The sequence below is a fragment of the Muscardinus avellanarius genome (assembly GCF_963383645.1).
Source record: "Muscardinus avellanarius genome assembly, chromosome: 1".
NCBI classification, from domain to species: domain Eukaryota; kingdom Metazoa; phylum Chordata; class Mammalia; order Rodentia; family Gliridae; genus Muscardinus; species Muscardinus avellanarius.
Genome location: NC_137786.1, coordinates 186,736,258 through 186,762,683, shown reverse-complemented (window position 1 = coordinate 186,762,683; position 26,426 = coordinate 186,736,258). Strand labels below are relative to the sequence as shown.

The following is a 26,426-nucleotide window of genomic DNA, read 5'->3' as shown; positions in this document are numbered from 1 at the left end:
AGTGAGGACTTTTTTCAGAGGACAGGAATTTATGTCTCAAAGTTCTGGAGGCTGGAAAGTCCAATCTCAAGGTCTCAGCGACCACACGACCTCCCCACATGTTGGGAAAACCAAGTCCTGTGTGCCCATATGTAACTATCACTCTGAACCTCGTTATGATATATGATTACGGTACAACAGCAGGCCTCTCTCCCAGCTGCTACCGCTTCCTGGATTTGTTCAGCATACCCCTGCTCTTCACATGGCCTTCTCTCTGTGCATCTGTGTCTAAAATTTTTCTCTCATCAAAGACACTAGTCACTTTGTATTAGGGAACTCCCCTACTCCAGTCAGTATCACCTCACCCAAATTTAAGGCCTCATTTTGGGTGTGAGAAATTAGGACTTCAGCCTCTGAATTTGGGAGTTATATAGTTCAACCCACAGCACACCCAATAGAGAAGAATGTGACTGGAAATCTGATTTTCACTCCCTTGGCAAAAAAAAAAAAAAAAAAAGTGCCTCAGCTCACTTCCTCTCCCATTTCCTTGGTCAAGTCCTACCTGACTGCCGAGAGATGGGAGTTATGGCTTTCTTGGTTGCCAGGAGCTTGTCTCTATCACAAGGACTCAGTTCCTGAGTCAGTTTACCCCTGACAAATCTGAAAGTAGGGAAATGGTATTTCAAATGTGAATTGACTTGCCTGAGGTCACACTATAAGTCACTGGTAAAGACGGGACCAGGAAGAATGTCAGTATTTCAGTGTCTACTTTTTATTCCAGTAAGTGTCTCATCCATTTATTCACAAATCATACAATAGGTTGTTTTTCATGAAGTTGTTGTATTTTGGAAAATTTCATTTTCCTTGAAGAACAAAGCTGTCTAGTGATAGGAGTGGTTTTGTAGAGCAACTTGTAGTAGAACCCAGTGGGGACCAAAGACAGGAGGGACCCAAAGACAGCTTGGGCTAAAAAGAGGAACTAGCTTCACATCTGTGTTTAAACCCTGGGAGAGATTCTGCTTCAGTGTTTCTTTAAAGGTTCACTCTGATACAGTTGTGAGATTCCCAGAGCCCATAGAAGGCCCTGGATAGGAGGAAGCATGGTATAACTAATCAAATTAGTGAGGTGAAGCTGCTAGGAAGCATGCTAATTGGTTAATGAGTAAATGTAACCATTTTATTTAAATTAGCAGTAGATTTCAAGCAATCCTCAAAATAACTGAGAATATTAGCCCTAATTAGTGTAACAGCCTGGAAAATTTCCTCTAATGGGAAAAATACAATAATAGAGTATCCCCACAGAGTCCTTATTCAATCACTCATTCACTCACTCACTCATTCATTTGCTCATTCAACAAACATATATTGAATCTTAATTCATGCCAAGAATTCTCCAAAGTGGAGGAGGAAAATCCATTTTCCCTGGGTCCCTGTCCCATAGGCATCCCAGTCTGGAGAGGGAGCAGGCTCACGGTGTTTATAGTTCTTACAATGAAATTTTGCAAACTGCTGTCCCAAACCACCTTCTCATGAGCCTACAAGAGAGAGGGTATTCTGCTGAAATTTTCCAAGCTGTAAAATACATTAGAAAATAAGGTGATTTTACTCTGGGGAGGTAAATTCTTGGCTATAGTAGAAAGATGAAAGAGATTTTAATTCCTTCTACAGTTCTTGAGATACTGAAGCTGTCACATTTGTGCTTCCGGATGAGCTTTGACTCAAGGTATAAAGATTAGAGTGGAGATGAAAGAAGAATTCTGTTTTAACTGAAGATAAATCCCATGTCAGACCAGGCAGCATGTTTAAGAAAAGTATGGAATTGTAGAAGGACTTTATTGCCATTGCCTTTTGGAATTTCATCTTCCTCTTTTAAAATTCTCACTTGGTTTTTCATAGGGCTGTGTGTGTGTGGAGAGAGGTGTGTGTGTGTGTGTGTGTGTGTGTGTGTGTGTGTGTGTGTGTTTGTAGAGAGATGTGTGTGTGTGTGTGTGTGAGAGAGAGAGAGAGAGAGAGAGAGAGAGAGAGAGAGAGAGAGAGAGAGAAGCCTGCTCATCTCTCTCTAGAAGCTGTCATTAGCCCATGAGTCATAATGACACCATTGCCCCTCTTGCTTGGCAGTGACCCCAGTGGTGGCAGGGGCATCAAGAGACCCTCATGGACCGCCAGACCTCTCACATAACATTTCAGAGACAAGTGCAAAAGCTTTACTTGGAGGAATGGGAATCTAAATGACTTTCCACTTCCCTGTGACCTTTGGAGGTGTCTTCACTTCAGTAAGATTTTGATCTATATATAAATAGAACGTCAGGCACCGAGTGGCTATGTGGTTTGAGAACCCCACCCCTGCACTTGTTCCTATGCATTAGCACATGCCCTCCGCAACTCCTCTACCTGGTGGAGTTGTTTTGGGGAGCCTCAGGTAGCCCTCAAGCTGTCGCTGGTCACCTCCAGTTCTGGGTTATTCAAGAACTAATCCAGATAAGGTTATTGGGGTTTCTACTCATTGTCCCCTAAGCTGTCGGCCCACACAGTTCCAGGAGCCACTCAGGTAGGAAGCAGTGAGTGGAGCCTCTGGGGCATGGTGGGAGCAGGCCCTGGATGGCCCAGAGAGCCCAGGATGGCCTGATTGCTTGCACCCTCTGGGCAGCTGCCCTCAGTCCTTCCTGAAGTGGTGCTGCCAATCTCTTGGTGCCAAGTGGTTGGTCAAAGGGATGCTCTTTGCTCTGGATGATCCAGGGCAGTAATTGATGCATAGAAGGAGCAGGAACTCAGGTCAGGTCAGGTGGAGCTGGGACCCAGTCTCAGTTCTGCCAACTTTTTAGGTATGATTGGGGCAAGTGGTTCAATGGTTCCCTCTCCATATTAAGGTCTAATCTATGAATGTAGGACCATAATAGGTATGTCAGTGGATTATCAAGAGGGCTCAGATGGCCTGTAGATGACAACCCTTGGCCCAGCACCTTGAGCATGATGGTGGGTATCACACTCCAAGAGTAAATCAGAGTACTGTTCAAGGGTGGGAAGAGCAGAACTGGCACATGTCATCCCTCTCCTGCAGAACCTCTGAAGCTAGAATTTCTCTTTCATTCTGGCAGTCTATCAGGGTGAGCATGGAGACTCAGTTTCCCCCTCTCTCAAGTCCCAAAGACCAGAAATTTGCTTTTTTTTTTTTTTTTGGTGGTACTGGGGTTCCTGGAAGCCCTTGTACCTCTGGGCTACACTCCCAGACCTATTTTTTACATTTTCATTTTGGAAACAGGGTCTCCTAAGCCAGCGCACGCGGCTGGCTTCGAACCTGCGCGATCCTCCTGTCTCTGCCTCCCAAGCGCGGGGATTACAAGCGTGCGCCACCACACCCGGCGAAATTTGCTTTTTTTAAAATTTGGGGCCTTGCATGCTAGTCAAGTACTCTCCCACCGAGCTACATCCCTAGCGCACACCTTACTTTTCCATCTGCTCATCAGTGAGTGCTGAGTGGATGAGTTGCCTTTTAATGCAGCATGCATTCTCACTCCCTCCTGGATGCCCTACTAAAAGGAAGTAAACTAACCCCAGGGCTACTCCACTGTAAATCCCGGCTCTGCCACCTATTGACTTTGTGACTTGGGAAGAATTCTTAATTTCTTTTTCTGCAACTTAAACTATAACTTTAACAAAGCTTAAGTCATAGAAAATGCCAATTAACTACAGGCTATCACATTTTATCTATTGCTATATATGGCATATTTATATAGCTGTATACATTATATTTGTATGTATGTATGTATGTATGTATGTATATATTGACATGAGCACACACATAAACTCGCCATGTGTCTATCTCTGCTAGACACTTCCTGCGTGTCTGTTTATTACATCTTAAAGCTGCCATAACAACATATCCTCATATACCTGAGAGATATAACAATAGACTCATTCCCACCCCTCACAGGTGGTAGATCCCAGCCATAAGTCCTAGACCATGATGAGAGGTGTTCTGTCACCCAGGAGCAGTCTGTTCAAGCTGGGAGGAAGGTGGCTGACCACAGTGCTGTTTTCTCCACCAGCACTGCCCGTCCTAGGTTCTGGCCACTTCCACAGGCCAAGCTCAGGTTACTGTCACAGATTTCCTCTCCATCACAGCCAACCACTGGGCTACTGCTGGTCACCTCCGCTAGGTGAGGTTTCTCACCCTGATGTTGAAAAGAACCTCATTTCTATTTCTCTTATGGTAATGGCACACAGAGTCAGAGCCCAGCCAGAACACATCATGGGCTCTTCATGGGGGTGCCAGGGGAAGGCAGGGAGCTGATAGCTGTGTTGGGAACACAGGTGTCGGCACCTCTCATTGTTAACTTTCTCTCTGCACTGAGGGGTGGTGATCTCTGAACTGCTTCCTCAGATTCCATGCTAAAAAAGGAACTACTTGATTTGTTATTCATTCCACATGATATGTTCTTCACTTCATGTCCAAATTCTGCAATTACAGCCATAAACCGTGAATTTTGCGTGACTTTTATTAAACTCCTACAGGCTGGGGAGAAGCAGTCATTAGCTGTACTACAGCAGCCAACATTCAGGCTCTCTAAACGGAGAGAGGCTGATTCTCTTGCCTTCTGTGCACCTTTGTTTGGAGAGTTTTGTTGGAAACCCAGCAACAGGAGTGGATAAAGATCCTGACTTGGCTTGTACCCCTGGGCAAATCACTTGACCTCTCTGAGCCTCAGCTTTCTGATAAGTAAAATGGGGACTGGTGCTTGGGAGTTTAATAAAGTATGAAACCTATGTGTGCCTAGCACCAAATCCATCCCAGAAACGGGCTCAGTAATGTGGATCTCTTGTTCAAGTTAAAGCTCAGACATAATTTACAAGTTTTAAAGATATTTATAATAATAATAGCTTATATCTATTGTTTACTGTCTCTGGGCATCTTCCTAAATGTCTTGTGTGTCTAAACTCAGCCAATATTCCTGGCAACCTTTGAAATGTGTAATTCCAGTATCAAGCAAGAAAACCAGAGCTCCAGTTTATGGTAATTACAGAATATGCCCAGGTCACACATGACCATGTGGTAGGAGCTGGCTTGGCAGCCACATTGCTCCTTGCAGAGCCAGGTTCCAAGCCCTGACTCAGTTGCTACATTAATAAAAAAAAAATGTGGCACTGCTCTTAGGGAGGCACCTGGGCAGAGACAGGTCAATGAGCTCCACAGGGTGGGGATGCTGGGTGGCTCACAGGTGTGCAGTGCACACTTGCTGGATGGATAAAGGCCCCAATGAGAGTGCTGAGGAGGGTGTCCCTGGCCTAGTCACCACCTAAGTGTGCTTTTCCAAGAACCCAGGAGAAACTGAGTCTAGCCTGCACTTTTTTCCTGAGAGTACTTATGACATATTTCCAAGGTGGGTCTAGAGGAGATATGAAAGTAGCAGTGAGCACAGCCCCTCCTCATCCTCCCTGGGCTTGGACACAGGACAAGGGCCGGTCAGTTCTTTCTTGACTTTATGAGTGCTGTCTGCCCATATCTCTTGCCTTTGGCTTTACCACTGCCCATGGGTATTAGGGCAGCCATCTCCCCATTGGAGGTATCCAATTTCATTGTTCTAGGACCAGAAGATAAGGTTGAAAGCATCCATATGATCCTTCAGGTCTCAGCCCAAAGCCCACCTAGAGATTTGGGAATGGGAGTCTGGGATACGTGTCTTACCTAACAAGGCTGGAACCCAGGTCTGGTCCTCCTTCTTGATGGTGGGCCAGTTGCTGTGGGCACAGATTGGGCAGGTTGGGGGAGTCACCTCTTTCTATGAATGCTTCTGCAGCCAAGTCTTGCTGGCATGTGAAGCAGTCCTGTCTTTTTACTTACCTAACCTGTAGGCAAGAAAAAGGTGACCTTCTCAGACTTAGGGGCTCTTCTGTGGGCAGACCTGCAGTCATGAATGCACCCCCTGCAGCTTGCTGGAACTCACTCCCCCCCACCATGAGGGGCTTGCAGAACTGCACCCAGTAGAGCCCAGGTTAAGAACAGTGAGACCATGACAGCGTAATGTACAAGCATGAGTGTCAGAGGTACAGCATCCTCCGGAAAGTACTTTCTTTTTTAGCCATTTGGAGCAGGAAGTAAGGAGGTTCCCCCATAGTTTGTGTAAGGACTTTGCCATCCCTTGACCAAAGGCGGGCCCTCAATGGTAGATGCTTCCCTTGCTGCCCCTCCCGCTGTTTCTTATTCTATTTCACTGACATTTTGAATGAGGCAGTTCATTGTGTGACCTGTCCTATTTAAGGCAGTTTGCATACCAGCCCTGTGCCCTGACCACCAGGAGTGTTAGTACATTAGGGAAACATCCCATGAATTTCCAAAGGTCTCCTGAGGTGAGAAGCCAAGAAAGAAGAGTATAAATAAAAAGGCTTTGGGTTTGGGGAATAGCTGGGGGCATCGAGTATGGACATTTAAATGGGGTTTGTATCCTGACAGCTCAAGGATATGCTTAATATTTTTCAAGAAAGTTACTTAGGGGATGTGTTCAGACTATATCACGGGCATACATGGATTCTTCTATTTGATTTTCCCAGTAAACTCTATTGTCACCACATTGTCTTTGTCCCAAATGCTTTTCCTGAAATCTGTTTGTTGCTGTGCATCAGCCCTGAGAGGGTAAATCTTCACTGTGATCCTCGAGGCTAGCACTGTGTGTTAATATACTAGGAATTTAGGCAAAGCTGGGCCCTCTAAATCAATTGCCAGAACAGTTTTATTCCCCCCCCCTTGCTCAAAAGTACACTATTAAATGCAGTAATACATGTGGGAGTGAGGGTAGCTTATGTGAAGGACATATTTAAAAGAAAAATTTCATAACATTTTTCTGCAGTAAAAAGGACTTGCTGGTCTTAATTCTTGTAGAAATTGACTACAGAAAAGATCAACATCTCTGCAGTATCTCTGGCACCTTTAGAATACACAGGGCTGCCCAATCATATTTGCCTGGGGAATTTATAGGTGCTTGACAAATATATGTTAAATTTTTTTAAATAACTCAATTCATGAGAGAGTAAAAATTTAAAAATGATGGTCACATATGAGCCAGTGTTCCCTTCTTGCCCCCTCTGGGGGTTTCTTTGGTGGCAGAGTCCACCCTGGCACCTGCCCTTAGAACCTGAGAATAGTTGGTACCTAGGGCATCTCTTCTTGCTGAGTTGGTGGTGGCATATCTGGAAGGAGATGGTCAAAAAGCCTTTGTCTAAAGAAGCAAGTGAGAAGGTGGAACCCACTCTTGGAGTTTGTCATGAAGGAATGGAAAGAAAGAGCTGACCATCAGAAAGGATACGGGATAGAAAAAAGTGTGTTCTGGTATAATATTTATGGAAAGCAATAAGGGAACATGTTTTTAGGCTAAGAAGAAATCAGTAAAAAAAAAAAGGGGGGGGGATCTGATATATGGGTAAAGAGGAAGCATTGAATGAAGCAACATTCCGGGGGTGGACACTGTGCGAGGCCAGGTGGGGGTGGGTGGCATCCAGATGCAGATGGGGTTGGTCCAGAACTACACAAAAGGAGCTTCCTCAGTTGACGCTGTGGAGAAGGATGGAGGGAGGTCCAGTGGGATTACGTTTGTAGGACGTCTTGCAAGTGAAGTACAGTGATCTGGTTATGTGGGAGAGCAGAGAAGATTTACAAACCCCACTGAGTGGAAACAACTCAGATACTGAGCAAGCTACCAAAGAGTGGATGTTAGGTAGTATGGAGGGGTCTGGTTGAGGTTGAAGTTGATGAATTTGTGGGAAGTCTTATTTTCAGTCTAATTTGCACCATTCCATGCATTTTCTCTGCTGGTGCATACAGGGGACAGAAATGGGGAAGAAGAACAAGGCTGCAGAGGAGAAGTGGATAAGGTGCAGAAGACAGAAAGAATAAGGAATTAAAAACTTGAAGCCGCTGGCATGGAGATGATTAGCTGCAGCCTTTTTAGGGTCATGGAGAGACCAGGAGGAAGTATGAAAATGTATGGGAAAAGGGAAAAATAATACTGATTCCGAAGGTATTCATCAGCCTGATGAAAGGAAAGTAAGAGTGTGAACATCAAGAATAGCAGGTAATTGAGTTGGGCATGGTGGTACATTCCTGTAGTCCCAGTACTTGGGAGGCTGAGAGAAGGGGATTACAGGTTCAAGACCAGCCTCAGCAACTTAGTGAGACTCTGTTTTAAAATAAAAATAAAATAGGCTGTGGGTGTAGCTCAGAGGATAATATTCCTGAGTTAAATCCCTAGTACCCCCCACATACACACAAGAATAACAGGTAGTTGGTAAAAGAAAGGTCCTGAAAAATATGATTTTAGAGGTAGAGTAGTTTGTGGCACTAAGGGCCGAAGTTTGGGTGTGATATAAAATGAGGACTAGCACCCCAAACCCCATAACTACGGCCACAGTACAGGGTGGGTCATTGACAGACTGTGTGTGTTGCCCAGTAAGGTATAGAGGAAGCTGTGGCCCTGCACTGGAGACCTCCACAGACATAGCAGACTGCCAAGGAAGAACTTGGGCCAGAAGAAGTGGGCAGAGGGTGGTGGTACTGATGTCTGGTCCTTAGAGGGATGATACTTTTATACTAGGATGGAGGAACCCAGGTGGGGAAAGGTAAGGAGGGGGCAGGGACATCAATGTGAGCATCAGCGGATTCAGACATTCAGACGTGCAGGAGCAAAGCAGTGTCCTCCAGGAAGAGCTGCATTTGTCAGGGACAGGAAGAGTCCACTTTGTTAGAAAGAACCACCTTGGAGAGATGCTGGGGGTGTAATAAGGGGTTCAGAAGACTCAAACAAAGGCTTAGGAGGGCAATCAAGAGAAAAAGCACAGGGCATATTGGGTGGAGAGAGGATGAAAAAGCCACATCAAGACAAAATTAGATCTTGTGTAGTGACATGCTTAGTGAGCTGCCTTTATTGAAAGTAACATAGCTTTGTGAAAATAGGCAATTTATCACAAAAGGTGTGATGTTGGAGACTGCTATCCTCCAGCAAATCTGTGCTATGTGGTTTCCACCATCACTTGCATAGTGAGGCTCTTTCTGACAGGCCAGGAGACAACGAGGAGAGTGATAAATGGAGATAGAACCATTGAGATTTCCTGCCAGAGTCCTAATGAAGCCATTTCTGCTGGAGTCCTCTGGAGGGAAAACCCCCTGGCTAAGGAAAAGCCAAAAGGAGGCCCTGTGGGGAGATGGGATGGAGAGAATAGAGGATCTGATAAAGGAACCACATCTCCTGGAACTGCAGGAGCTGTGGAGACCTTTGTCCCTAGCTCTGTGCTCAGGACAGAAGAGCACCCATGCCTTGTACTTTCTATGGGCTCATGACAACCAAACTGGGTCCCCATAATATCTCTCCAGGATTCCATGCTGCATTCAGCCCAGGATCAATAGAGCTTTATGGAGCCTCCACTCTGCCAGAGGAAGGGGTCAGAGTCCGAGCCTCTAAGGAGAAAGGAAGGCTGAGTCACAGTGGTAGTAGGAACTCAGGGGACCCTCCTGCAGAACTGTATTCCAACCTGAAAGGAAGAGACTGGCTGAGCAGCAGCAAACTCAGGGCAGAAAGAAAGTCAGCTCTGTGCTACCTGTGGAAGGTGAGAGCCAGAACCTTCCCTTCTTTCTCTCCTAAGAAGCTGGTGAGAGATGGGCTTTGGAGCCAGCTGGCCGGAGTGCAGACCCCAGCCCTGCCTCTTGCCCTCCCTTAATTTACCTTGGATTCATTCTTTTTCTCACCTGAAAATAGAGATAATACCCCAATTTACGCAGGGTTCATATGAGACTTTAACAAGTGTGTATGGAAAAAGCATCGCTGATCTCTAGATAAAAATCATTAAATGGAAAATATTACTATTATCATTATTTTATTTTCTTCATCTGGGAGAGGGTAAAAAGGAACAGTGACTTGCTGAAAACTTGCACTCTGTGCTGTGTACTTCACAAGCACACCTCCGAAAATGAGGTGCATGGATCCATTCACGTTTACCAATAACAAAATACCCCAAGTTGAGTAGGCTAAGACACTCGTTTATTAGCTCAGGATTCTGAGGGTGGGCATTTGGGGCTGAGCACATTGGCACTGTCTTCTGCTTATTTCAGTTGAGTTTACTCAGGCATCTGTGGCCAACTGCTGGTCAGATGGTGCACCTGCTTTTGAAGATTGGACTTCTGTGAGCTGGAGGGAGGGGGCTTCTGGGCTCCATGTGTATCAGCCAGAGAGGTGAGCCCAGGCTTCTTCACGTGGTGGTGATGACGGGGATTCTAAGGGAAGCAAGAAGAGGTCTGCTCAAATGTATGGGTGCTATTCAGGTCTCTGCTTATATCTTATAAGTCATATATTCCAGATGAGATTTAAGGATGATAAAACAGAATCCACCTCTGAAGGGAAGTGCTAATGTCATGTTGCAAAGTCGTTTGCAGGCATGGATAGAAAAGCCTGTGGCTATTGTGGTACCATGTCACAGTTCATCTTGTATTATTTCATTCATTTGTTCACTTATTTGAAAATATTTGCCAAGTGCCTATTTTGTACTATGGCAAGAAAAGGGGCCCCCAAAAAGAACGGCCTTAGTTTTCTTATACCTTCTCTCTCCGTAATCCATCTGATGTCACTCTTTGAAGTGTGGAGCTCCCCGTAAAGATATGACCTGGAGTTTGTTTATTTGTTTGTTTTCCCCGGTAAAAGAAACTATATTTTCGCCCAGGGACAAGAGAAATGGAAATGGAGATAATGTTGAAGCAGATAAAATAGAGAGATTTATGTTTGCAGATTAGAATCAAGTGCCATTATTTCATCCATATGAAGTCCATTTTTCTGGGCTAACTTTTCCCTGCTGGACCTTAGCCTGCAGATTTTATTAACAGGCTCCTTCCTACATCTTGCTGATCATTGTGGTGGCTGGAGAGTCCAGAGCCCACACTGACCATATGTTAAGATAGCTGTTAACATATTGCAGGCATGCAACCTCTATTGTTGGGAACATTCTAAGTTCTGCTTAATGTAGTGCAGGATAACTCTTGTGTATAAGCAAGGGACTGAGCCTCCTTATTTCTATGGGGACCAGAGAAGGGTCAGACCTGCAAAGACAGTGTCCTGGGGGAAAATAGTAAGAATCCTGCCCTGTTCTGTCCAACTCATTTTTCTACGAGGCTACAATGGAGAATGGTATCCAACATACTAGTCCAAAATGGGGCAGAGAGAAACTTAGAGGAGTCTTGGAGTGAGGGGTAGGAAGCTGGCACCAGGGAACAATCCTAGATGAATCTTTAAACTGAAATTCTAGTGTCCCTGGAATAATTTATTAATGCATCAATTTGATCAGCTAATATGTTTTGAGTATTTGTTACATGTCAAGCAGTGAGTTAGATTATAAGGATCCTAGGGTTAGAAAGATGAGCAAGTTTCTTGCCCTCAGGAAACAGGGATTTAACAGGGAGTGACCGATGTCATAACAGGGTGTCTGGCAGCTAACACATGTACTCATCGTTTCATATCGTTCTGCCACATCCCTGTGAGATGGGTACCATTATTGGCCCCTGTTTCACAGACGAGTCTACTGAGTGAATGATGGGTAAGTTGTCTATAATCCCGCAGCTGCAGCACAGTGAAAACAAGAACTTGAATCTAGCTGGGTTAATATCTAGCTGGGTTAAATTTTTTATTTGGTGCATTATAAATTTTATATCATATTGGGGTATAGATGCATGTACATATAAGTACTATGTACAAGCTAGTCTTTCTTGAATCAACCATTTTTCTTCTCCCCAACTCAATTACATCATTTTCAGGGAAATGGATGGAACTGAAGGACATTATGCTAAGTGAGATTAGTCAGTCACAAAAAATAAGAAATCAGATGCTTTCCCTAATATGTGAAAGCTAAGGAGAAATGGGTCATAGGAAGAACTCTAGATGAAAAAGGAAATCCTATAGAGGAGCAAACAAGACCACGTAAAGGAGGAGAAAGGAGGGGGGAAGAAGGAAAATCTCTAAAACACACAATGTACTTAAACATATCGAAGTCAACCACTAAGCCAAGCAAGGGAAGGAGGGTTGGGGAGGGAATGGGGTGGGAATTGGGTAGGGGTTAAATCAGTGATGTGTACATGTATGTACACACAAGTTTTTTACCCCAATATGATGTATGAATATAATGCACCAATAAAAATTTTTTTTAAAAAGTCCTCTTGGTGGAGGATGGAGCCTCTTTAAAACGCAGGAGGTACGTAAACAAATGTATCAAAGTTAATCACCAAACAAGCATGGGATCCAGGGAGGGGGAGGGAATGGGATGGGGGCTGGATGAGGGCTAATTGGATGATGTGTGCTTATATATCCTCTCAAGTCTTGTATTCCAGTGTGATGTATGATTACAATGCACCAATAAAAATAAATTTAAAAAATAAAAAATAAAAAAAATTTTTTAAAAGTCCCCTTGGTATGTATCATCAGAGTCCCTGTACTTTTCCTAGGAGCATGCATCACATTTTGTACTTCTATTTTTGTGCCATGACTTGCAAAGAAGCAAAGTGGTTGTCAGTCAGTTCAGGCTTCGCTGCGCTCCCATAGTGTTTGACCTCGGAATCTCCAAGGCTGACAATAGCAAACATTTCTTGCTTGTGCTCTACGTCCATTCCTTTTCTGACCTTATCTCTCTTTTGCAGCACCTTGTCAAAAGCAACTGATAGTAACAAAGGCTTGCTCTTAGTCTGCAGTGCAAGCTCATTTGCCATGTAATCAATCTACCAAAATCCTGCAGGCAGCAGATTTGCCAAACATTTTACCCCTGCCTAGAAGAGTTCACCATCTTTCCAGTCTGTAGCCATGGTATCCTCACCACCCATCTTCCAGCTCCAAAATCGGAGTTTCCTACTTTAGGATTTGGCAGCATACCTTGTCTAGAATGGGTTCCTCTAGGCTGATGATCCCCAAATCTCAGCAACTTACAACTAGAAGTGTGTGTTTGTTGTTTATGCTCCTTGGTCAACAAGGGTCAGTGCCAGCTATGTGTCATTCTACCTTTTCTAGGGCCAAAGAAACCGTCCTCATCTAAGATGCAGCAGGTCCAGGGGCAAAAAGAGAGGCAGTGGATCCCATGATTGCTCTTAGAGCTTCTGATTGGAGGTGACACGTGTGACTTTCATTTCCCATTGGTCAGAGCTAGACAGGAAGCCACTCTGACTCTGGTGACATGGGGAAGTCTGTGGCTTCATATGGAGGGGACACTAGGAGAAGCCTCAGAGGATAGGACAGAGAACATTTTGAACTCACTGACATCTCAATTCAAGTTAAACATTCTGAGGCATGTGGCTGCCTTCCTGAGCACGCAGCGGGAGGCAGAGGTCAGGCTTAGCTCCACCTTCTCAGTTCAGTCTTAAGTTCAAAGACAACGCCTTGGTCAAAAGCTCTATTTTCTTCCCTGCTGCTCTGCACATGCAAAATTGGAATCTTCCAAACAGCTCTGCAGATACTGCCTGACTCACCTCTAGCCCAACCTTGCTTTTCAGGCTCCTTGGGTATTTCTGACTCAAAAGACTAAAAATCTCTCAAATGTGCTACCAGGCAGGAGACCCAGTCTGAGGCCTGGGCTCTCTGCCAGCCCGCAGGGTGCTGTCCAAACTCTTCAGCCCCATGCTGCCTTTCCCTCTCGTCTCCTCCCCCACCTCACTCAGCACTGAATTGTGCTCTATGGCTTTGTTTATCCTGTTTTCTCTGCCAGGAGACCCCCCCTATCCTTGTCAGTTATCTGTGCAAACTACCCTACTCTGTTGCCGTTCTCAAAGCCTATCACTCGCTGAGCTCCCAAGTAGGACATCACAGCATCTGCTCTAAGCTTGGCCATGAGAATGTTCTCTACGCCCTCATGCTGTGTCTGACAGCCCTTCAAGGGAGATGCACACCCTGCTCCCTTCTGCTTTTCTGGGGCCCAGCTCAGGTCTGGTACCTTAGGGGTGTTTGCTGAATTGAAGTGGACCAACCACTGACTGATGGGCTGAGCACCCGTTACATGCCTCTCCTCCTTCCCCTGGTGGATGGGTGCTTAGCCTTGCTTTGCTCTCCCCCCAACATCACCAGGGAAATAGGTTGCCAGGGGAAGCTCTGAGCTAGAAACCTTGCCTTGAACATTTATCCCCCTAAAAGGAGGGGCAAACAGGGCCTATCAATGCTTTCTGTTCCCCCATGAACCTAGCTCTAAGGTCGGCAGATATAAGATTACTTTGGAAGTGATTCCCCTCATTCCTGATTTAGCATCAGTGCGCCGTGGCCCTCAGCACAGTAATGAACCTTTGCGTTGAGAGGTTAATGACCAATAACCAAACCCTTAAATCAGCCCACCCTGTCTGCAGAGATGCCTGCGGCTCATTCTTGGGGACAGAAGACAGGCCCATTTTTAATACACATTCTGGATATCACAGTCTCTAGTGTATAAATTGAAATTTAATAAAGCAAGGCTCTGCCTACTTCCTTCCCCGCTCTCTGGCGATTTTGGCACCCTGACCACTGGTTCCCTGAATCTTTATCTGTAGGCCAGTCAGACCTGGGATCAGCCATCATGATAGGAGTGAGGCGGTACAGCTAGACCAGTAACATGCTCCCACTGGGCCTTCACTTGTCCTCCTGCAGAGACCCTGACCCCTGCCTGCCGTGGCCCTTTTTTCTGAAAGAGCTCTTTCAGTCTTCTTAACAACTGCATTTTACAGGTCCAAAAACAGGCTCAGAATGGCATCCCAGCTAGAACATAAGGGATGGAGGTGTCGAGTGGAAACTCTGGGTCTCCCTGACTTGGAAGCCCATGTTCTTCCCATCCCACCAGGCCACCTTCTTCCTACATCAGTGCTTCTCAAGTGTTCACATGCATCAGGCTTCCCTGGAGGGTTTGCTAATGCACAGATTCCTGAGCTCCACTCTTAGAACTTCTGATTCAATAGGTATGAGACTGGGCTAAAAATTGCACATTTCCATCAAGTTCCCATATGATGCTGTGACCACTTTGGGAAACACTGTCCTAAACAATAGTGCTTCTTAACTTCTTGGCTCACACTACTCTTAGAGTTTCAAAAGCAATACTCCTGCAAATAAAAGCAAATAAAAGTCTCCATAATGGGGGGGGGATGCTTAGACTGCAGGAGGCTGTAGGTGCTACCCCTACCTTTTGTGTCTAGGCTGCCCAAAGTCTCCTTAATATATCAACTTTTCAACCTTGGCTACACTTTAGAATCCCCTGGGATAAATTCCCATGCCTAGCTCCACCCCCAGGATGGTGATGTGTGGGTTTTAAGGCTCCTCAAGTGGTTTTGATGTATAGCCCAAGTGGGGCCTTCAGTTTGATGGCATTTAGAAGCTCTCCCTTGCAGCCTCCTGCATTTCATTTGCTCTCATCTCCTCCTCTTCTGTGATCTGGCCCACAGGTAGGCCCTTCCTTCAATGACCTTTGCCAACCTCCTGAACACTTTTCAGTCACTCCCATCATGTGCAACTTCTAACTCCAGAAATTGTGTCACATTCCCTGGGTGTGTGACCCACCGCCGCAGGGAGCTGGGTTCCTAATTCCTTGTTGGGCTGCAACAATCCTCCAAAGCCCTTTCCAAGTAGCCAAAGACATGACCATCAAGATGCTAGGTCATCCTAGTTCCTCCAGTGAGAGTATCTGGCATGCACAGTTGTTTTCTACCCTGTGGTGTGTTCTAGAAGTTCCTATGAAGAGTGGCTCAATGTGGCTCTCTCCCTCCCACAATCCAGCCCACTCTTCAGCCTCAGAAAAGTTTTACCCAAATACCACCACAGCTGCCCCCACCATAGGCTCAGTGAGGGGGCGTCTCCACTTGTCTCCAAGACACCTCCTGTTTCAAGGGCACCCACTCCACTGGCCAGCAGTGTTGCCAAGGAAACACCACCTAAGGGAGAAAAAAACGGCTGCTCCAATGCTTGTGCCTGCTGCTTAGAAGAGAACCCTTGCTTCAGTTATGTGTTGAAAGTGTCTCTGCTATTAAGAACAATCCCATTTTGTTCCATGTTCCTGATTGGTCATTGGAGAGGCCTTCCTCCCTGCCCCCTGCCCATGCTGTGATTCTCTCAGCTCAGTCTCTTGGTGAAGATTCCAGAATTTCCATGGTGACTACCATGTGATGTGGGTGTCAAGGTCTGGGTAGCAGTGGGGATGGAATGATTGAAATATCTGTTAATTGGCCATATCAAAGAAGGCAAGAGAGTGTGAGACTGGTGGGGGTGGGAGGCACGAAGTTAAAGCTCCTTCTCCAAATGTCTGCACGTTCTGATTGGTGGGTGGGGTCTAAGCTAAGAAAGTTTGGCTAAGCCTTAACTCCTCCTGGAGAGGTGCCTCATGTCTTAGAGCAGTCACACATTTTAAGTATGTATTCACGCATGTATTTACTGGTGCATTGTAATTATCCCTCATAGTGAGGTTCCGAGTGATACAGATAGACATGCGCACGGCCCTTGGTGTGTTTCCCTCTTCATCCCACCTCACCACCCCCTCCCCATACATGTTAGTGAGATTGCTAATGATACCCTCATAGATGGACATAACATCATTTCAACTATTTTCTTCATCAAACATTAAAAAAATTATTTGTAACCTTTTGTTTAAACAAAATATTATATAAAAGCTAACTGTAAGAGAGACAAAAGAAATCTGCGTGGTTGGGCTTCGGAAAAGGGCCCCAGGCCCCACCCAGTGGCCACTGAGGCCTTTCTGGAAGCCCTTTGGGCTCAGCGTGAGCCACTCGTAGAAATGGCCCTGGCAGTGACACTGCTGGCTCTCACTGAGGGTGGGACCGGTAGAAATGGAGCCTTAGCGTCAGCAAACTGGGGCTCAACCCTGCAGAGGGAGGGAAGGGAAGGAACTGAACTGCCAAGAACTCAGCCTCCTTCAGAAGGGGAAGGGAGGCTGCCCCTAGGTGGAGAGGAGAGAGAGCAACTACTACCCTCATCAAGCTTTATTTTTTAAACTGTCTTAGCCTCCCTTTTCTTATCTCTACAAATGGAAGGTGACCTTGAGCATGGCTGGTGCCTAGCAGAAGGCCTGGCATGTAGATACAAGGAAATGTCTGCCATCTTCTCCCTCTTCCCAAAGCCCTGTCCTCTTAGCCAGAGGATGTCTGAGGCATGGGGAGGGTGGATGCTGTGGAAGCTAAAAGTCAGGCTCAGGGAGGCGGGCCTACCTGTGTGCTGCCAGGATGGGGAGGGCTGCCAAGGGCACACTGAGTGGGGTCTAGCTGCAGCCCTTGAGGTGGGGCCCTTGTCCAGAGGTCTGGGACCTAGGGAGGGAAACACCCCACCCTGGGAGCCCTTGCCCAGCCTTGTCTCTGTGGCCCTGAGGCCAGGCTGTGCAGACAGGTCCCTGCAGGCTCCCTGCAGGGTATACAGTTAGCTCTTTGTCATCACTCCTGCTCCTGGCCTGGAGGAGAACAGCGCATCCCCACTGGTGTAAGATCCTAGATACGGGTGTATTTGTTCTTCTAGTTGCAGGTGATTTCTCTCTCCAGCAAGCATCAGAATGAAATGCGGGAGAGGAGAGGCTGTTTGCTGCCTTATGGAGCTGGAGGGGCTGAGTGGACAGCAAGCTGAATCAATCATTTGCAGTTGAGGGGGAGGTGAATGGTCTGGGATATGGTTTCTATGGCCTGGGAGTTTGTGAAACATCGACAAAAGGGATCATAGCTCACCCAGCCTCTAACTGCTAACTGCAGGGATGCTGCTGTCTCAGCACTTGGTGCCAGCCTCTACTATAGACATCTTACAAAGGGCCCCTTCACCCTCTGGTACCCTCAGTCCAGGCCCCCAGGGTGGCTCAAAGGGAAGCATGGAAGCCAGGCTCCTGGCTCTCCTCTTTCTGCCTGCTCTCTGGAGCTGGAGGGCACCAAGGAAGGTAGGGGAGTGAAGTGAGTCATCCCACACATAATTATGGAGTCAAATTGCCCCAGTTGAAATCTCAGCTACTGGCCACTGAGACACATTACTCAATTCTCTGTGCTATGAGTTGAGCATCCCTAGTTCCCAAATCCAAAATGCTCCCAATCCCAAACTTCCCGAGCACCTGCACAATACCATGGGTGGAAAAATTCCATACCTGAGGCTTATTGTAGTCAAATGCAGATGCACTAAAAATACCATATAAAATTACCTTTGGGTGGGGTGCATACATGAAATATAAATGAATTTTAAATATGGGCTTGGGTTCTATCTCTAAGATAACTCACTATTTGGAATATTTGTTCAAATATTCCAAAATCTGGAAAAAAAATTCTGAAATCTCAAATACTTGTGGCCCCAAGTATTTCAGATAAGGGATACTCCACCTGCACATGCCTTACAGAGTTATTAGGATCAAATGAGTTAAAGCATGTAAATAGCCTCCTATCTGGTACATAGTAAGAACCAAAAACATATTGGCTTGTTTTATTAGCAGTCCAAGTCAGGGATTCTCAATAACTGACTGATATTTTAGACTAGATAACTCTTTTCTGTCCTGTGTCTTGTAGGATGTTAAACATTCCTGACCTTTACCTTTTAGATGCCAGTATGAGCCTCCTGCCCCAGTCAAGACCAGCAAAAATGTCTCCAGACACCCCAAATATCCCTTGGTGGGCAAAATCCCCCTTGTTGAGGACCACAGCTCTGTATTACTTCTGCCTTAAACCTCCATGGTTCCCCACTGCTCAGAAGGCACAGCTATGCTTGCAGGGTGTGCCAGCATTGAAAGTGGAGCATCCCGCACACATCTGTGTTCAGGCCCTTTGCTTAGTTAATACTCTGCTGGCTGAACTTCTGAGATATCTGAGTGAGAGCTGAGAGAATCCTCTTGGCCAAATCTCTCTCTCTCTCTCTCTCTCTCTCTCTCTCTCTCTCTCTCTCTCTCTCTCTCTGCCAGCTCCGTGCTCACTCCAGGCGAGGTGTGCTTTGCTGTTTGCTTTTTAAGTAACAAACAACTGCCTGTCCTTATTATGATTTTCTCAGACTCTGGAGCAATAAACAGCTCCAGTGACAGCTGTACCAGGTAGTGAGTGCACACATGTCTCTTGGAGCATCTCCGTATGCACCTCAGAGCAGCTAAAGAGGTAAAACTGATTTCAGTTATTACCTGGGTGGCCACTTGTCTCTTGAGGCCCACCTTGAAGATGAGAGCCAGGCCCTGATGACAGGAAAGAAGGAGGAGAGGAAAGTCTGGTCCCTGGCAGTCACGTGACTTGCAATCCATGCTCCAGAGCCTTGAGGAATCAGGATTTTAGACACACAAGGCAGTGACTAAGAGCTAGACTATCCTGAGGAGATCATGGTGCGTTCAACCCAAGAGTATAAGCAGGTATGCATCTTTTGAAATGAGGCCCAGGTAGCAGACGTAAGTCCCACACTTTTGCTCACTCAAGGAAGACTTTTGTGGGCAGTGGGTTCTTATTTCTATTTTCAAAGGTGCAAGAGTTGTGGTGGATGACTGGAGGAAGTAGGGGAAGTTTTCATGTTAGTATAATTAGGGCCACTGTGCCCTGAAATATCCTTGGTTTCTCCAACTTGGGTGTAGCTCCTCCAGGACAAAACTATGACTTTCTCATCTCTATATTCCAAGAACTTAACTTAAGATTGTTGGATGGATGGATGGATGGATGGGATTTCTAACTGCATAACTGTTTCTTTTCCTAAATCCTACCAAGTGTCAAGTTCTTTTTCAACTCCAACAAACTGGAAGCCATAGCAGGTCATCAGCTTTACTTCTGGTAACATGGAAATCCAGGCCACACAAGGGACAAACTCAGGATTACAATTAGAAATCTATCTCTTACTCAGTGTAGGTGTGAGGAGGCTTCCCTTGCTGGTTACATCTCTACGCTGAGCTGGACGTTGTGATTTTGGCCTATGCTCAGAACTGCCATCACTATGATCCTTCATCTCTTTTATGAGAAGAATCAGTCACTGCAGTAATTTTTGATGTTTATATCTGTGGATTCACCAAACCCAATGAATTGTAGGATGACCTCAAAGTGCAGACCTTTACTGCTTGTCCCTCCAGACACAGTCTCCTCCACCCTGTAGGATAACTTGATAGATTGTTACAGAGGGCTCCCCTGCACTCTGGGTTTGATCAGTTAGGTGGCCCAGCAGATCAAAGTTGGGGGGAGACTCAGGTTGGGATATGTATTTAGCACCATTCCCCATTTCCCCCAAACCTTCCTCTCAAGGCTGCCCTCTCTACAGAACTGTTTTCTCTCTTCCTTCATCCCTTTAGATTTACAAGTGATTGCAGCTCCATGTTATTATCCTGGGAGGCTAGTTTTATGACATCTTATCTGCACCTCAGAATAATGTGTCTCTTTTACACTGTCCCCCAAATCCCCTACCTCAAGGCTGCCATCTGCTTCCTGTTGAGACCTTGACTGATATGCTAGCCTGAGGTCCTTCTCATGACTGATGGGTGACCCTGTCTGCCAACCTGGATGTCTAAAGAGACTTTTGAGAATCAGAAAGAATATGCCCATGAGGGAGCACCCCTTACTTATCCTCCTCACCCATGCAGCTTTCCTTACTTAGTCCCTCTTAGGTTCTACACCCATGACTAAAAAACACTTGTCAATCACCCTCTAAAGTAAGAAGTATTTCATTTTACTGTGTGTGTGTGTGTGTGTGTGTGTGTGTGTGTGTGTGTGTGTGTTACTGAGGATGGAACCCAGGGGAATTATACCTCTGAGCTGTATCTCCAACCCTATTTTATTATTTTATTTTGAAACAGGGTCTCACTGAGTTGCAGATGGACTCACTAAGTTGCTGAGGCTGGCCGTGTACTTGTGATCCTCCTATCTCAGTCTCCCAAGTACTGGGATTACAAGCATGCCCCAGCATGCCTGTCTCATTTTACTATTTTTAACCAAGCATCTAACATTTGCCAGTGAGAGTTTTTGAATAGGTCAAGGTAACAAGAATGAGCAGCCTGAATTCTAATGTAAAGCATGGAAACCTGCTGTGTTTGCCCATGGGGGCTTATAACCGCAGAGAAAGGGAACTTTGGAAACCGCAAAATTCCTTTGGTGATTCCAGGACCAGAGCTTACAGAACCCTAGGAGTTACCACTCAGAGCCCTTTACTGGGCTGAAGGTCATGGGAAGTTACCCAAAACTTTGAAGATCAGGAGTCACATAACTTTTCCCTAGCCCATGCCCATACTACAGCCTCTATTTTGTACATAAAGTGCTATTGGCAGTTGTCAATTGTGCTATGATAGTAGAGCTGAGGTCTTGGGAACCCTGTGTAGAAAAGAATGTACCTGGCAGGCCTGCCTGCTGTGCTTCAAGAGGCCTGCTCGAGGGGGAGCCTGGGCTGACATTTGCGAGTTTGGGTGTCAGGAAGGTTCCTACCACAACTGAGAAGAGAGCCTCACCATGCTTATACTGATTGTGCAAGCACTATACTTTATGTTGAATGGTTGTTTTTCTTTTAGAAGTCAGGAATTTTGGCACAGAATAGGCAGAAATTGCCTATGCCACCAGCCCCAATAGAAGCACTGGGTGCTGAGGCTCTGATGGATTTCCCTGGTAGACAGCAGTTCACACAGTTGTCACACTCAGTACTGGAAAACTGAGCACACCTTATGTGACCCACTGCAGGAGGACCCTTGAAAGCTGCCTGGTCCCCAGAGTTTGCACCGTGCACTTTTTCCCTTTGCTGATTTTCTCTGTCCCCCTTCACTATAATCAATCATTGCCTCACTGACAATCACTGAACCTGGGGGTGGTCTTGGGGTCTCCCCAGCACAATCTCAGTGGCCAAAATTATTTGTCATCTCTCCCTTTAAGAAAAGCCTTCCAACTCCTGCTCTGCAGAGTCTTAGTAGAATGGAAATTCTGTGTTCCTTATCTCCCATCCCATGAGACCCTGAGCTCCCCGAAGTCGTGGCCCAGGTCTTTTTGCTCTGTGTTTCTTGGCCAAGCATTGTAACTAGTGGGAGATATTTATGCAGGAAGTCAGCGAGTCTGTAAATAATGGATTCGAGAGGTGCTTTTTAAACTATGGGTGGTGAAATCAATTTATAAGGTTACAGCCAATGTTTTTTCAATGACAGAATAGAATGGAAAATATCAGAATGTATCACACAGAGTGAGTTTTATTTCTCGAAAATTTTGTTTTAGTTATACATGTGTATCAAGTTCTCTCCTGGATCATAATGTAAAGGGTATCTTCTTTTCCATCGCCCCTGGATATAAAGAGTTCAGGGTCTTCTGAGACCTCTTTGCCAACTGCATGGTGACAACCACCACTTACCCTGTCATCTCCCTGGCCATCTTCATTTAACCCCATTCTTCCTCTTTGCCTCTGCTCCCAGAACGTGTACTACACGAGCGGTCAGCAGATCCACGTGGGCGTCCTGAGCCCCACCGTGGATGACGATGACAACCGGTGCCTGGTGGATGTCAACAGCCGGCCTCGGCTCATCGAGTGCAGTTATGCCAAAGCCAAGAGGATGAAGCTCCACTGGCAGTTCTCTCAGGTAAGAGAACGAGGATAACAACAGTCACGGTGAAAAAAAAAAAAGAAAAAAAAAACACAGAAGAGAGGCTGCAGGGGCCAGGGAGGGCATAGAGGAGAGGAGGGAGGGATGCCATGGCCACAGTGAGGGTGAGACTTCAGAGGGATTTTGTACATGTTTGCTCATTGACTCTTGATATTGGCTCTGAGTGAAGCTGTTTTTATTATCATCTTATTTAAGTTTTAGATATAAGAAAACAGCAAAATGATGTGTGGATGTATGCCTCTACTATCTTGTACTCCATTAAGATGTATGACTACAATGCACCAATAAAAAAAGAAAAGAAAGAAAACAAGCCAAAGACGGAAGGCATCTGCCCAAAGATACACAGAAAGGGGCAGAGCTGGAATTTAAACTCAGGTCTCTCTGACTCTAAACTATGGCAGGTTCTCAACAAAGGCTCCTTCTCAGAGCCCAAATCCCCATGTCCCAGGTATAGACAGCACTGGGGCTCTAATGTGTGGCTCCCCACTTTTTTTCCAGCATGGAGTAACTTTATCGGGTGAAATTTTCTTGCAGGGAAGCATCTTGGAGCTATATGCTCCAAGACATGACCGTAGGACATTTCTTTATTAAATGTCAGTTCCGGGCCCACCCTTGACTTCTTGCTTTCCATTGCCACTGCATCTCCCCATTATAAAATGATGCCCAAGAATCCAGGCATCCAGCTTTAAAGAGAACCTTTGCCTCTGCCTAGCAGCCTCCCACCCCAGGGATTCTGCTCAGTTGGGATCAGTTTCCCCTTTGGATAGGGACACCAGCCTCCCGGTTAATGCAGTGCTGTATTCCTAATATGAGGGAGGGAGCTCAGGGTCCTAGAGCACCAGGGTGCCTTGAGGGGCTGTACATGGTTTATGCTTCCAGGGAGGTCAGGGAGGGACTGAGGACTCGTGAGACTCGGTGGCAGAGGCCCCTTACTCAAACCTCAGCTGCTTCTGCCTGGTGAGGAAGGAGCTGTGATCGCTTCAGGGAGCTCTGGGAGTTGCCCACCGCTTGATTCCAATCCTGGATCTGCTTACTCTCCCTGTAGTGGTGGGCTGCTAAGGAGCATCATAGTCTAGGGCCATAGGAGTACCTTTGGCCTGTGGTCTGAGTATGGGAACCAGTGGACTTAGAGACCCTTGGTAAGTTCCTAAATTGTCAGGAATGAGCAGCAAACTCAATACAAGGTCATAAGCTGGGCGTGGTGGCGCACACTTGTATTCCCAGTACTTGGGAGGCTGAGACAGGAGGATCATGAAGGTTCAAAGCCAGCCTCAGCTGGCTCTCAGTGAGGCTCTCAGAAACTGAATGACACACCCTGTTTTCAAATGAAATATAAAGTAGGTTTAGGAGTGTAACCTGGAGGTTGAAAGCCCCTGGGTTCCATCCCTAGTACCACAAAAAATAAAAAATAAAACAAGGGTCATGGATCTCAGAGCTAGTTAAAGAGCCAGAGCAAGAGCCCAAGCCAGGACTCTGTGAGCCCAGGAAATCACATGGAGTAGGGAGCACTCAGGGAGTCCTATGGGAGCACTTCTGAGGCAGGTGGAAGATGCATGTGACAGCTCTGAGTCCCAGCTCAGCCTGCAAAATGTTTTGAAAGGGAACAGGGGGCAGGGGACTCGTAACTTCTGCCCCTGCTCCTTCCTGTCTATGGGACCTTTGGCATGTATTGTAAATTGTTTAGGTCTCCCCTAGTAAGAATAACAGCTAGCACTCGTGCAGTGCTGACTGCCAGAGGCTAAGGACTTGGCACATATATTAGCTCACTTACTCCTCACGGTGTGTGATCAGTCCCATCACCTGACTCAATCGGTGAGCTGACTGAGGCACAGAGAAGAAAAGTAAAATGTCCAAGATGCTCCTGTCGGCTGTCAACCACAGAACATCTCAAATCCCTTCTGCTTCTCATCGTGGGAACGGAGGGGAAGTGGCCCTCTGGAAGAAGGCTGGGGTGGAGGCTGGGGTGTAGAGATCGGGCTGTGTCCCCTCTCACCTTCCTCTCATATTGAATCCCCAGGGTCGCCACCGCAGCCGGTTGCTGAGCTGCGCTGTGCCTGGCTGAGCTCTTGTTACTTTTCCCTGTAGGTTTCTGGCCCAGAGGGGCACCAGATCCCCTTGCCTCCTTCAGGCTGAGAGGCAGAGGGAGGCCTTGTGGTGTGGATCAGGGAGAGTGCTGGGCATGTCCTGGCTGGAGCCTGGTGCAGGTTTGCAGCCTGGGGACCATGGTGGAAGAAGGGACACACCAGGTCCGGGTGTGAGCAGGGCTGACTTCACCAGGGCAAAGTGGTGAAAGGTTTATGGAGGTCACTCCCCCTGCCTTCACCCAGGCCTGCTGGGCCTCTGGGTTCAGCTTCCTCCTGGGGCTGTGAGTGGCATAGTACTGGTAGTTGGTGGCTGTGTATGAACTGGTCAGATCTGGTGGCTTCTCAGAAAACAGAGGACTTAGCTGGAACTGTTCGTCGTGTGCAGGAGCCCACTCCATTTAGAAGAAGGGAAGGACATGCCTCGGAGAGGGAAGGGTACAGAGGTAGCAACACGTCAGAGCCCAGGCCGCATGGGGCGCTCTGATAGGTGTGATGGAATCCTGAGGGCATGGCGGGGGCCACCAGGGAAGAGCCTGAAAGGGACACTGGGAGGCCGCAGGGACTGGTAGACTTGGTTCTGTGAACAGTGAGGAACTGCAGCTATAGTGCATGGTGAGATCTGGGCTTTTGAAAGTTGGGCTTTGGGGCTTTGGTTAGAGATTATGGAGCTGAAGTAAAGGAGAAGATTCTGGAAAGGAAAAGATACAGTGCACACTTGAGAGGAGGATGAAAGGCAGTTTGAAATTTAGCCATCCTCTCCTCCCTCTCCACCATGACCCAGCTCCGGGGCCTGCACCGACACCTAGGCCAGCTCTCAGGAAAGGTCTGAGGCTGACCAAGGAGCGTGGGCTTCAGTGGTGTGGCTGGGCATGTGACAGTGTGACTAGGAGTCCTGCGATGGGCGAGAGGGCCACTCTGCTTCACTGGCAGAGGAGGGTGGACAGTGGCCTCTGGCTGGAAGTTACTGCCCAGCTGCATATGTGAGGCTCTGGGGACTCAGTGTCATCCAGATATGAGTATTCCTAATGGAAGTAAGTACCCAGCCTATAGATTCCCAAAGTTGGGCAGTTACACCCCTGGGGTGGAGTGGGATGAGGGATGCTGGAATGATATGGGGGGGGGGGTAGTAATAGCCTCAGGTGCAAATGGGGACATTGAATAAAATAAGGGGGTGGCAGAAATGCCTGGGGGATGCTGAGTAATATTTTTCTAAAAAGGGGGACAGTAAGCCAAAAAGTTTGGGAATCTATGAACCAGCCCCTTCAGAGGCCTCGCTCCTCCAGAGGCTCTGGAATCAGCAGGGAAACAGAGCCCTGTCTGTCTGCGAGCCGTGGCCTTGAGGCAAACACATCCCCAAGCTAAGCTTGATCCTTCCCTCATCTCAGGGCAAGGCCTTGAACAGGAAGCCCCCAAAATTCCTCTTGAGTGGATGTAGCAACCAACAGAGCTGGTGTGTGGTGCTCTGGAGTCTGGGCATTTTCAGCCACTTCAGCATATGTCTAATTAAAACTTCTAGAGAGCTTTGGCAGCCACATCTTTGATCCTTCTACCGAAGGGAACTGTGTAGACGTAAGAGTTTTTAATTCCTAATTTGCAAACCCAGAGCAGTCACTCTCATTTGATATTTAATAATTAACATATGCGCAATTTTTGCTTAATGCAAAACGATCAATATTAATCAAGCGGTCTGGAATCGTCCTCAAGAACTCATTGATGAGGAGTCACTGTTGACAAGAAAGAAGAGGCCTGGAGCCTCTGCAATGATTAGTCTCATGCTTGGGCTAATTTTCTTGCAACATGTTTTAATCTTTGCAAATGATATATGGGTCCTACCACCTAGAATGTTCTAGA

The 26,426-nt window shown here is 46.6% G+C and overlaps 1 protein-coding gene across 2 annotated transcripts in view; it reads left to right on the top strand.

The window, feature by feature from the left end:
* Positions 1 to 26,426, top strand: part of GALNT18 (polypeptide N-acetylgalactosaminyltransferase 18) — a gene marked incomplete at both ends in the record, with an annotated part of 326,966 nt that overhangs the window by 289,133 nt on the left and 11,407 nt on the right. For both annotated transcript variants that reach the window (XM_080707751.1, XM_080707750.1), the window contains one exon: positions 22,303 to 22,467. In XM_080707751.1, coding sequence (XP_080563877.1) covers positions 22,303 to 22,467 — 165 coding nt within the window. The remainder of the gene's footprint in view (positions 1 to 22,302; positions 22,468 to 26,426) is intronic.